General features: G+C 48.2%; 1 protein-coding gene across 1 annotated transcript in view; it reads left to right on the top strand.

Moving 5' to 3' along the window:
- The window catches only part of notch2 (notch receptor 2), a 51,776-nt gene that overhangs the window by 14,296 nt on the left and 24,446 nt on the right, over positions 1-13,034 (top strand). Inside the window, exons 3-8 of the mRNA XM_062556735.1 lie at positions 6,902-7,167; positions 8,045-8,395; positions 9,430-9,552; positions 9,680-9,913; positions 12,026-12,181; positions 12,528-12,713. Of these exons, the coding sequence (XP_062412719.1) occupies positions 6,902-7,167; positions 8,045-8,395; positions 9,430-9,552; positions 9,680-9,913; positions 12,026-12,181; positions 12,528-12,713 (1,316 nt within the window). The remainder of the gene's footprint in view (positions 1-6,901; positions 7,168-8,044; positions 8,396-9,429; positions 9,553-9,679; positions 9,914-12,025; positions 12,182-12,527; positions 12,714-13,034) is intronic.

The following is a 13,034-nucleotide window of genomic DNA, read 5'->3' on the forward strand; positions in this document are numbered from 1 at the left end:
CAGACCCTTATACGGGGAGGCGTCGCAGAGCGGTGGGGAATGTGGCGACCAGCTTCTAAACCCGCGGGACACCCCACCGACAAGTGGTGCTCTGTGACAGAGAGCCGCGGTGATAATGAGCTCGCCGATAAGCGGAAGCCGACTCCATAATCGGCCCAGTGTGTCTTCCTCCACTGCGCCGGGCCGCTCGCTTTTGCACTCGCTGCATCACAAGCAGGGATTCTCCAAACCAGAGAATTCTCTCTCTCTCTCTCTCTCTCTCTCGATCGAGCAATCCGTCATACTACACCACTGTAGTAGAAAAGGTTGTCGTGCGAAAAACCCACAAACAAACACACACACACACACACACACACACACACACACACACACACACACACACACAATCACAATCACGTGCAGACACACAAACACACACACACACCCACCCACTCCTGGTTCCCTTTTTCTTCGAGGCCGTTTTGTTTTGGCAGTCGCAGTTCTGAGATCAGGTAGAACTGCGGGCAGCTGTGCATCTCCTCTGTGGCAGCTCCCCAATGTCTCCTGACCACAGAGTGGCATGTCAAGTGGTGGCCCGCTCCTCCCCTCTCCTCCTCCTCTCTCCTCCTCCTTTCTTCTTCTCCTCCTCCTCTTTTTCGCTGCTCTCCCACTCCTTTCTTCAGTCAGTGCCTCCAGACATCCCCCTCTCTGTAATTCCCTCCTCCTCCTTCCTCGCCTCGCTATTAATTTCTTTCCTTTTTCAGTGCCCCCTACCCCCCCCCCCCCCCTTTGCCGGCGCTCTGTCATGTGTGTTGTTTTTGTGGTCTCTTTATTCTCTGCGGAAAATTGGCAGAAGCTGGAGATGGAGCTAGAGAGAGAAAGAGAAAGAGAGTGAGAGAGAGTATGAGAGACAGAAAGAGAGAGCGGGGAAAGGAGGCAATGAGTGCTTGTCTAAAAATAATGCCTGCCATTTCATGTGCGTTTTGGAACAAAAAACTGGGAGTAGTGACAGAGATGGAGATTGAGGGAGTGGTTAGACAGAAGAGAGAAGGAGAGAGAGCGAGAGAGAGAGAGGGATAGGGGAAGAAATGGAAACAGAGGAAGAGAGAGACATGTGGCTTCTAATCTTCTCTGTGGCTTCTGTTGGAGTAAGCAGAATACTTCGAAAGAGAAGGCGAGAATAGTCCAAAAAAGAGAAGGAGAAAAGCGATGTGGAGAGGTGGCGAGAGAGAGAGCGAGCGAGCTAGCAGCTGTGTGTGAGAGAAAAGGAAGAAAAATGAGAGAGACTTAGGGGTGCGGTAATGCTTAGAGCTAAGAGTTGATAAAACCCCTTCTCACTGGGTTGAACTGCGGCACAGTACTCCACTCCCCCCCCTTCTCTCCTATGCTCCCCTCCCTTCTCTTTCTCTCTCTCTCTCTCTCTCTCTCTCTCTCTCTCTCTCTCCTCTGCTCCTTTCTTCCTCTCTTTCACTCTCTCCCTTCTCTTTCTCTTCTCTCCTCCCCTACTCTCTCTATCTCTCTCTTCTTTCCTCCCCTTCTGTCTCTCTCTCTCTCTCTCCTGCTCCTTCCCCACTCCTCTCCCCTCCCCTCCTCTGTGCTTGTCCACTCCGACACAGTGAGGGCGAGTCGGCTGGAGAACTGTGCCAAAAGTGAAGGGGATTTTTATGCACTCCCCTCAACAACACACTCCACAACCCAGGCCCTCTACACCAGCAGAGAGGAGTAATACAAATCACAGCCCTCGCCTGGCATCTGCATGCATACATGCTGCAGTGTGTGTGTGTGTGTGTGTGTGTGTGTGAGAGTTGAGGGGGTGTGTATATGACTGTGTATTGTAATGTGGGGGAGTGTGCGTGTGTGTGTGTGTGTGTGAGCATACGTGTGTGTGTGTGTGTGTGTGTGTGTGTACACGTACGTGTGTGTCTGTAGGTGGGGGCAGGACCTCCTATGCTTGACGGAGCGTCCAGTAATAATAAAAGTGAAGGAGGGCCCCTGTGGACAGGACAGGGAGAGGTCAGGCAGCGGGGAGGAGGTGGGGAGGGGAGGACTGGACTGGGCCTGAGGTAGGACTGCAATGCAGCCCAGGGAAGAGGGAGGGGAGGGGAGGGCTAATGGGAACCAGCTGTAGAAACCTGACACCCAGAGAGAGAGAGGGAGAGAGAAAATTGTGGGATAGAGAGAGAGAGAGAAGGAATGAATGAAGGAAGGGAAGATACAGAGGTGTAAGGAGAGAGAGAGAGTAGTGATAGAAAAGTGAGAGAGAGGTGGAGGGTGTGAGTGAGTGAGTGAGAGAGAAAGAGAGAGAGGGGATGACGAGCGAGAGAGGGAAGAAAGAGAAAGAGAGGAAGAGGGAAAAGGAGGGAAAGAGGGGGGGAAATCCATGTGGTGCATAACAAAGAATTCTATAGATGAGTTTCTGCTTGTGGTGGTGCTGCTGTGGTTAAAAGAGTGGAGTTAACTGTGCCGAACGGTCTGCGTACACACACACACACACACACACACACACACGCACACACACACACACACGCACGCATTCATACTTGCCCGTCGCTCTACCTCTCTCGTTCTCACAGTCTAAATGAATGCGACAAACACTTTAGGAATGACACCTTGGGTGTGGATTTGTCTAGTTTCTGCCTGTGTGTCTCCTAGTAGTCTTGTAAATGAAGCACAGACACACACAGACACACACACACACACACACACACACACACACACACACACACACACACACACACACACACACACACACACACACACACACACACACACACACACACAAAAACACACACAGTACACACTTTACTCTGTGTTTGAGTTATTTTAGAAACTGGAACTTGATGTTATTGTTGTGATTAATACTGAAACTGAGTTGCATAAAGAGCCCAAGTCCAAAAAGCGGTTGGGGGACTCTAGAACAGGGCGCTCTCTCCATAGTAGCACCACGCCGCCACCATCACCTCCATTCTGTCAGTAGGCTGCAGTTAATTTCCTTCGGCGCGTTCCTGAAGTGTTCTGAGGTGGGCATTCTCTCACACATTCCTGTCATTCAGCAGCTCGCCGCTCTCCGCTCGCTTATCATTGTGTAAATGGCGCTAATGCAAAAGCCAATATTGAGGCGGCTCCACTTGAAAATGACTGTGCGTTCGTGCGGGTGCGTGCGTGTGTGCGTGCGTGTGTGCGTGTGTGTGTGTGTGTGTGTGTGTGTGTGTGTGTGTGTGTGTGTGTGTGTGTGTGTGTGTGTGTGTGTGTGTGTGTGTGTGTGTGTGTGTGTGTGTGTGTGTGTGTGTGTGTGTGTGTGTGTGTGTGTGTGTGTGTGTGTGTGTGTGTGTGTGTCTTTAAAGCTGGGGCTTAGACAGAACCGTGAGAGCGGAGCGAGTGCGAGTGCAACAGGGAGGTGTTTGTTGTTCCTGGGGTGCCCGTGTTTCTGTGATCTCACGACCCCAGGGGCTGCGAGATGTGTTGGAGCCAAGGGGGTGGATAGGGGTGTGTGTCTGTGTGTGTGTGTGTGTGTGTATGTGAGTGTGTGTGTGTGGGGTGTGGGGGTCCAGCGTAACCCGACACCTAAGGGTGGGGGTGGGAGTCTGGGGGGGACGAGATGAGACGAGACCAAACGAAACGCAAGCGTGCACACGCTCACACACCAGTGCACACGCTCACACATCAACAAATACACAGTCGAATGTACGCAAATGGCGTCAACACACAAAGAAACATTCTATCTCATTCATTGTCAGTCACACTGACTCAACAAATACACAGTTGGTTATAGTCACATGCCGTGAACACACAAACATTCACTCTCATTCATTGTCAGTCTCTCTCTCACATACACACACACACATATATACACATATACACACACAAACACACACACACGGTTTTCTGTCATGGCTTTTTGAAGCTCTATGGCTTTGGTACATTTCTGTGGGTGAGCGAGCCTTGACGTGTGTGTCGTGGGAGTGGTGAGCTTTACGTCGTCTGCTCGGGGATGTGGATAGGGTGTGTGTGTGTGTGTGTGTGTATGTCTGGGGGGGTTGGGGTGTATTAAAATCTGCCGAGAAAGCACAGGACTCTGAGCTTGCCGGTCGGGTCTCTTTTGGCCTGGAGCACGCTCTGATTTCACAAGCGTCTTCAACTTCCCATGCATACTTACTGTTTTTTTCCCCCCTCTTGCTCGACTGTGCTAATGCCTTCAAGCTGCTTTTGGGTGGAGCGGAGGAATAAATCTCATTTTAACGTGTGAAGCTGCATCGAGCGGCCGTGGAGCTGCTTCAATCAGTACAAGCTCAGTCCTGGTTGGTCAACTTGAGCAGCACAGCAAGGCAAAACGCGACGTAACCAGGCCCGGTGTTTAAAATGACCGCGTGGAGCAGAGCAGAATAACGCACAGCTGGCTGCACACACCTACATACACACACACATACATGCACACACACATCTACCCACACCCACACCCACACACACACACACACACACACATACACACACACACACACACACACGGCCATGATAACATACCCCTAACCCTAGCCCTAACATAACACAGAGAACAGCAATGCAAACGAACAAGCGTTCAGTACAAACTTGTTTAGAGACAAAAAGGATATTTGGTACACAAACAAACACACACATGCTCATGCCTGCATACAAAGAACAGCAACTGAAGTACAGTACACACGCAAAACAAATACAACACATAAAGAAAAACACGGCACACGGGCAAAGGAATGTGTATGCATAACATATATAGGTGTGTTCTGCTGTACTTTTTATTGTATGCATACAAAGACCCTGTGCACACACACACACACACACACACACACACACACACACACACACACACACACACACACACACAAAGCCCTCTGGGAGGCAGACGCACGCGCACGCGCACCCTTTGTGCGGCGGCGGGCGCTGGCAGGTCACCCGAGCCTCCTCAGGGAGCGAGCGCTGTGTGGAGCTGCACCTGCGCGGCAGACGCCAGCAGTGTCACAGCACGTCCCCTGACGGGGGGGGGGGGGGGGGGGGGCCCGGCACGCTGCCAGATCGGCTACGCACTCGCAGGAAAACACACACGTACGCACGCACACATGTTCACACACACCAACATTAAAAGCACAAACACACACACACACACATTCGCATAAATACACACACGTTAGGTCACGCAAACTCACATAAATACACACACACACACACACACAAACAGAAACTCTTGCATAAACACACAAAGACTCGCATACGTACACACGCACACACAATACACACACAGTCACATAAACATGCACACATTCATAGAAATACACATGCAAATGGGTACACCAAGAGTCAAATAAATGCACCGCAAAAACACACTCTCCCATACACACATAAACACACGCACACAAACACAGATGCCCACACGAACACTAAGATACTATTCAGACGTAATTATCCACACATTGGCATAGACTCTATTCACAAAATTGCGCGTGTGTCCACCACACACACACACACACACACACACACACACACACACACACACGGACAAGCCGGTGTACTCAAAAAGACCTCGCGGCCGAGTTTCTAGAAAACATTAGGGATTCTGTTTTCCTTTTCTCAGTGCCAGCAACAGCACTGTTTTCTGAGAACAGGCAGGCGGCTGAGACGATGCGAGTTGATATCATTTCTTCAGCTTTCCAATGATCTCATTGCTCCAGGCAAGTCACGAGCCAGAGTTCAGAGAAAGAAAGCAGTTTTGAGATAAGGAGGTCATTTTTATGGGTTTTTTTTTTCGATTTTAAGTTGTTCAGGAGTGCTGTTATTTCCTCTGTGTTGTATGGATATCATTTGGTATCCCTTATTTTGTAGAGTTGTTGCACAATTCAGTGATTTCCTTTTTAATGTGTCATGGCCTAGGGGCCCTGACCAGGGTGGCTGAGTAAGACTTAAGTAATTCCAGTGTAGAGAAATGCCCAGTGCCTGAATCTTGTGACCTTAGAAATCCACAGCCCACCCTCTTGGTGTCCCTTATGCATGAACACACACACACACACACACACACACACACACACTCACCACACTGGTGGTTTCGTTCTGTTTTTGCTCCTCTGCCGAGCATGACTTCACTTTTTTTATGTCACCCTTCCTTGTGCTGACATGAAAAGCAGAAGAGGAATTGGCCACTGCCTCTCCAACTGGTGCACTTCTGCGCCGGCCAGGGCCTTAATGACGAACATGACGGTTTCAACACCAGTTCTGCTTCTTGCTGCAATGACTGGCTTCATTTATTAACTTTTATACTTTCACTTGTCTGTCTGCCACCCCCCCCCCCCCCATGTTCACTTATTAGATTTGTTAATTGCGGTGCGATTATGTGCAATGGTTGTTTGACGTGTTTTTTGTTTGTTTTTGCGCAAATAAAATTGCTCCATCTCTTGCAGCTTTGGAATGAGTAATGGTGTCTTGTTATCGTTTGTGTCATTGACGCATTTGGCTGATGCTTTTATGCAAGCGGCTCACAGATAGCAAATAGTTATAGGGTTTCCATGGAGCAACTGCCTGGAGTAAGTGCCTAGCTCAAGCAGCCGGGAATCAAACCTGTGAATTGTTTTGCTTGCTAGATGCTACATGCTAGCTCAGATCCTTAGAGTCACACCACAGCCCCTATTCTGCTACTACGGCCTCATTTGACTTATTTTGGTCTGCTTTGTTATGTAAGCGTATGTCTTCCCTTTGTAGTACATACTAGTGTTTTAGAACATACCGTATATTGGAGAAGTAATCATTCGTGTGGTTAGTGCATGTGTGCACGTGTGTATGTGTTTATGTGTATGTACTGTACGTATGTTTGTATATATGTATCTATGTATATGTAGATATGGATAGATCTATGGATCAATGGATCTAATGGATCCATCTCCTGTCTGTCTTTGTACAGGTGTAACCCTGGCTACCTGGGCGAGTACTGCCAACACAAGAACCCATGCTACCCCGGCTTCTGCAAGAACGGCGGGAACTGCACCGTGAGCGTGCACGGCGTGCCCGGAAGCCCCACGTGCGTGTGCCCGCTGGGTTTCGCCGGTCCGTTATGCCAGACGCCCCAGAACTCCACGTGCTACCCCAACAACCCCTGCAAGCACCAAGGCACCTGCAGCCTGCTGGCCCTGGACAAGTACCAGTGCCACTGCACCCACGGATGGACAGGTAAAGCACATCACGCTGACAGTTTTAGAGTTAGATTTGTAGATTAAAGTAGATTAGATTGGCCCCAGCCGTGGCGCAACTGGCTGGGGCACCTGCACCGCACGCCGGCGACCCGGGTTCGATTCCCGCCCCGTGGTCCTTTCCGGATCCCACCCCAACTCTCTCACCCATTCGCTTCCTGTCTCTCTCTACTGTCCTGTCAAAATTAAAGGCACAAAAGCCCAAAAAATATACTTAAAAAAAAAAAAAAAAGTAGATTAGATTATCCTCTGTTGTCTCCGAATGGAGACATTCGCTTCGGGCAGTCGAGAGAGAGCAGTCCTCCTAGCGGGCACTCCAGAAAAGACGGGAGAAAAAAAAATAGATCAAAGGAGAAACAGCCTAAATCTGGCACACGGCTCCTCCTATGAAATACTTAATTAAAGTCCTCACTGCCGCACTGTCACCACCCTGCAGTTTCTCATGAGCTTGCGAGAGTGTTGTTCCCAATCCTCCCAAACCTTAATCAGCTGCCTCGCCTCCTGCCAGGAGATTTGTTAATGCTTACAGTAAAAAAGTTTACTTTTTTTGTAAACATTGATTTAGATTTATGATTATGTTTATGTTTATGTCAAGTCTATGATTTCATTGTTTTTCTTCAAAAATCTAGAATGTGTACACTTCATATTTTTTTCATCAAATCATCAAATCATTTTTCATCAAATCATCAAACAAATACTGAGTAGTTATTTGGCTTAATGATTGGGCTGCAACTTGTGGGCCTGTGATGTGTTCGGAGTGAGGTTTGTCCTTCTATTGACCCCCATGTTTTGCTCTGCTTTTGCCCCCTCCACACACAAACACACACACACACACACACACACACACACACACACAGGTCACGACTGTGAGCAAGTGGACAGCTGCGTCTCCAGCCCGTGCGCCAACGGTGGCACTTGCGCGGTCCAGTCGAGCGGCGCGTACTCGTGCACGTGCCCGTCCGGCTGGGAGGGCCCGCACTGCGAGAACGACACGGACGAGTGCGCCGACACCTCCTCGCCGGCGCCCGTCTGCCACAACAAGGGCCAGTGCATCAACACGCTGGGCTCCTACCAGTGCAGCTGCCCGCAGGGCTTCACCGGACGCCACTGCGAGACCCCCTACCAGCCCTGCTCGCCCACACCGTGCCAGAACCAAGGCACCTGCCGACCCACCTCTGACTTCAACTATCAGTGCCACTGCCTGCCAGGTGAGAGCTGACGGTGTGAGCAGAAGGGAAGGAAAAAGTTGGCAAATAAATCTGGAGAGGAGAAGGGACAGAGGAAGTTCAGCATGTAACGCACACCGATGGATACAGAAATGATTTATTTCCAGTATATATAGAGAGAAAGAGAAGAAAGTCTTACAGTGTTATATAGCCATCTGCATGAAGGAGACATAGACAATAACCAGCTGGTACGAACAGCTGCCAGACAACTGTAACCAAAAACGGACAATAATACAAGTGATAGACAGAGAAATAGAAAGAGAGAGAGACAGACAGAGAAAAGAAACAGACTGAGAAGAAATAGCGCGCTCTACTAAAAATAATGCCAAAAGAGTGAAACCGACAGAAATAGAGAGAGCGAGAGAAAGAGAGAGAGAGATACTTACAGATAAATAGATTTACAGAGAAATGGAGAGAATGAGAGAAATAGAGAGAGAGGGGGGGGGGGGAAGGGAGTCAATGAGCAGTCTACTAAAAATAATGCAAAAAGAGAGAAACCGACAGAGAAATAGAGACAGAGAGAGATAGAAAGAGATAGATATACCTACAGAGAAATATATAGATAAAGGGAGAGAGTGAGAGAAATAGAGGGAAAGAGAGAGAGAGAGAGAGAGAGAAAGAGAAAGAGAAAGAGAGAGAGAGAAAGAGAGAGAGAGAGATTGGATACAGGTGTGAAGCTACTCCTCCCGCTGCCCTCATCCGCCTCTCTGCCCGTCTGTCTGCTGTTTCTAATTAAAATACTCGAGTTGCAACAGTTGGCATTGTTCTGTGTGTACACTGCCTGCTGTGCGGGCAGAACACACAGGCATGCCCGCACAGGCATGCAAAGACACACACACCCTCAGGCACAGCTAATGAGTCCTGGGAGACTTCTCAGTGTGTGTGTGTGTGTGTGTGTGTGTGTGTGTGTGTGTGTGTGTGTGTGTGTGTGTGTGTGCGCAGACTGTCTAGGTTTGTGAGTTTACCTTTTCTTAATGTCTTTCTTTTAATGACCTGTTGCATGGGGTTTGTGGCAGGATTCAACGGAACAAACTGTGAGATTAACATCGACGACTGCCCTTCCCATGACTGCCAGAATGGCGGAACCTGTATGGACGGAGTCAACACCTACAACTGCCAGTGCCCTCCTGAATGGACAGGTATATGAATGTATCTCAGTACACATTCTCTTCAGTTACACCTGTCTGTGTCTCTTCGTGCTCAAACTATATCAACTCCTTCATATTTCTCCCCCTTCTCTTCTCTCCCTCCTCTTCCTCGCTCCAGGTCAGTACTGCACAGACGACGTGGACGAGTGCCACCTGCAGCCCAACACCTGCCAGAACGGCGGCACGTGCAACAACATGCCGGGCAACTACAACTGCGTGTGCGTCAACGGCTGGAGCGGCCCGGACTGCTCGGAGAACATCGACGACTGTGCCACAGCCGCCTGCAGCATGGGGTCCACCTGCGTGGACCGCGTGGCGTCCTTCATCTGCGTGTGCCCCCACGGCAGGACAGGTAGACTATACGCTTCACTGCGTTACTGATTCAGTCAAAAATCGTTCTGAATGTGATCGCCAACAATATCATTCTTTATCTCATTATTGTTGTAGTATGCGGTGTGGATGTGGTCATTCATATTGGCTGGAGATAAACTACTGTTTTGACTGTTATCAGTCCTTGTGTAAACAGCCCGCTTTGTTCCAGTGGACAGGTAGACTGCAGGCTTACAGCTTCGCTGATTCAATGTGTCTACCTGCATACCAGTGTCCCTAGTTTTATGGCTTAAGGGACGGGAATGATAACTGTAAAGATCCACAAGAATATCATTCCCCATCTCATTATCATTAAAGCAGCGTTTCTCAAACTGTGGGGCGCGAGCTGACGTGAAAAACCGGAGATTTCTTTTTAATCTGTAGCCTGTGCCTTCCTTTATTGATAATTACGAGAATGCTCCTCATCTCACAAAACAAACACAAACAAGGTCATCTAGACTCTTGTAGGGCTATCATTGACCAGATGAAAATGTTAGTCTGTCCTGGAACCGTAGTCCGAAAAAAATGATTGACGTCGGAATTTTAATTGCAGCGGAAACAAAAAAAAGCGTTCATGTTCGAGACGAGCGCAGTGAAATTGAAGGATATCTTGGCTATCTGTCCGACGACACAATTGCTGTTCTGCGATCTCGAAGAACAACTGCTTGACAAACGCAAACACTCATGTTTTGCCTTGCAAGTGGACAAGGCCACTGACTTTACAAAGGTGGTTTAGTTATTGCTTATGTCCGCTTTGTTAACTTGACAGCGGCCGAAGATATTCTATTCTGCGAGTATGCCAAAAGTAGGGCCACTGCAGATGAACTATTCAACATTGATCTCAACAATTAGTCTACCTCGCAGAACAGGACATCAAATGGGAAAACTGTGAGGGACTTTGCTTGGTTGGCGCACAACGATAGCAGGTAAAAGAAATGCTATCGTCGTGATAAAGAGGGTAGAGCCCGATGCGCAACAGACGGACTGTTTCATTCAGGGAAGCGCTCGCGTCAAGGCTTGACCTGAATAAGATTTTGAACGAGGTTGTGAGAGTGTTGAACTTCATTTCTAACACAATGGTAGCATATAGTTGGCCCTTTTGCTGTAATTTTGGAAATTAGCTTTTTTTTTGAAGCAAGGATTGACACCTTGTCAATGACAAAAAACTGACGTTATTGGTCATTGATTTAGATTTTTATTTTCTCTATTTTTGAACTGATATTTATCTGTAGTAGGCCTAGCTGTTATTGGTTACTGATGTATATTTAGCAAGTGACATTATAAATGTGACAATTTTGAGCTTGACCTATACTTTCTTAGAGCGATGATGGACAGGTGGGGCTCGGGAAAGCCAAGCTTGATCAAAGTGGGGAATGAAAGAAAAAGTTTGAGAACCACTGCATTAAAGTATGCAATGTGGATGTGGTCATTCCTATTAGCTGGAGCTAAATAACTCTTTTTGCTATTATTGGCTCTAGTGTGAACAGCCCTTTGTTCCAATTTTGATCATATCATATTATGGGATTGTGAGGTATACATGAATACGGAGATACCTGGTTTTTCACTCACATGCCTGTACACACAATACAGTGTATAGCAGTATCTAGGTTATTGCATTAGAGTCAGCAACTGTCAGAATTCAGGATAATGTGTCATGTTGCATGCAACAGTATCCTGGTCTCCTTGCGCCACTGGGTTACGTTCATGTCACGCTGTGTTCTAGTTCTGGACTGTACATCTAGGGCAGTGAATCCCGTCACGCCTTCTGTCCACGCCGACAAGGTCAACACACACATCGGTTGTGTCACGTTAGAACCCAAAACAAACTTAGCCATGTCTCTATGACTTCACTTGTTGACCTCCATTTCCTGACATCAGCATGAGCATGACCAATGAAATGCTCCGAATTAGTAAGATATGTAAAAGGCCTTGTGTCCTTTACTGCAGTTAAACTCTGTCCGACTCTCTGTCTCTCATACTGATAAATGATAAATCGCGTAGCATTTGCACAATTTATGACCTGTTAAAATGACTCCTTGTCTGCGGGGCCTGCTGCTGCTGGCACTGACGCTGCCTGTTGATGCGTCTCCCTCAGGCCTGCTGTGTCACATAGAAGACGCCTGCATGAGCAATCCCTGCCGCGACGGCTCGCAGTGTCACTCCAACCCCATCAATGGCATGTACAACTGCAACTGCCAGTCAGGGTACAGGGGCAGCACCTGCTACGAGGACATCGATGAGTGCAGCATTGGTGAGGACACACACACACACACACACACACACACACACACACACACACACACACACACACACACACACAAAGCTCTCTTATCTGAAAGTGATCATCACACGCTCTGATAGAGCAGGGATTGTTGTCTGTCAACTTGCTGTGTATACTCCTCTCCATATATAGTAGCACTTACAAACTTACAAACTTTGTTTACAAATATTGTGCTAATACAAATTCTAATCTCTCCGTTGTGACTTTAGTAACTAGGGTGCAGCAGACCACATTGGTTGTTGTATGTGTATGTATATGAGTCTGATCTCTCGTTCTCACTATGTGACTGAAGTATTCCCTCCCTCTCCCGCGTCAGGTACGAACCCCTGTGAGCACAACGGGCTGTGTATGAACACGGACGGCTCGTTCACCTGTAACTGCGCCCAGGGATACACAGGGCCGCGCTGCGAGCAGGATATCAACGAGTGCCTGTCCAACCCCTGCAAGAACGATGCCACCTGCCTAGACCAGATTGGAAAATACACATGCATCTGCATGCCAGGTTCGCACCCACACCCACACCCACACCCCACCCCACCCCCACACATGCACACATGACCGTAACCAGCTTACCGTAATCAGTCAAACAATCTTCCAAGTACAGTGGTTGTTTTTTTTGCATGCGTCAGCTCACACGAGTTATTATAGTGTAGATGAGTCTTTGCCTAACCTATCAGGAGATATCTGTGCAAACATATATTGACATACTCCCGCCACCAATGACTCATACTGTCACGTACAAACACATTTTCACACATTTATAGTTATAGACGTTTTATTTTGCTGTGTGTAACCAATCAGATTGTCTCAACACACTACTCCT

This window comes from Sardina pilchardus, chromosome 15, assembly GCF_963854185.1.
Source record: "Sardina pilchardus chromosome 15, fSarPil1.1, whole genome shotgun sequence".
NCBI classification, from domain to species: domain Eukaryota; kingdom Metazoa; phylum Chordata; class Actinopteri; order Clupeiformes; family Clupeidae; genus Sardina; species Sardina pilchardus.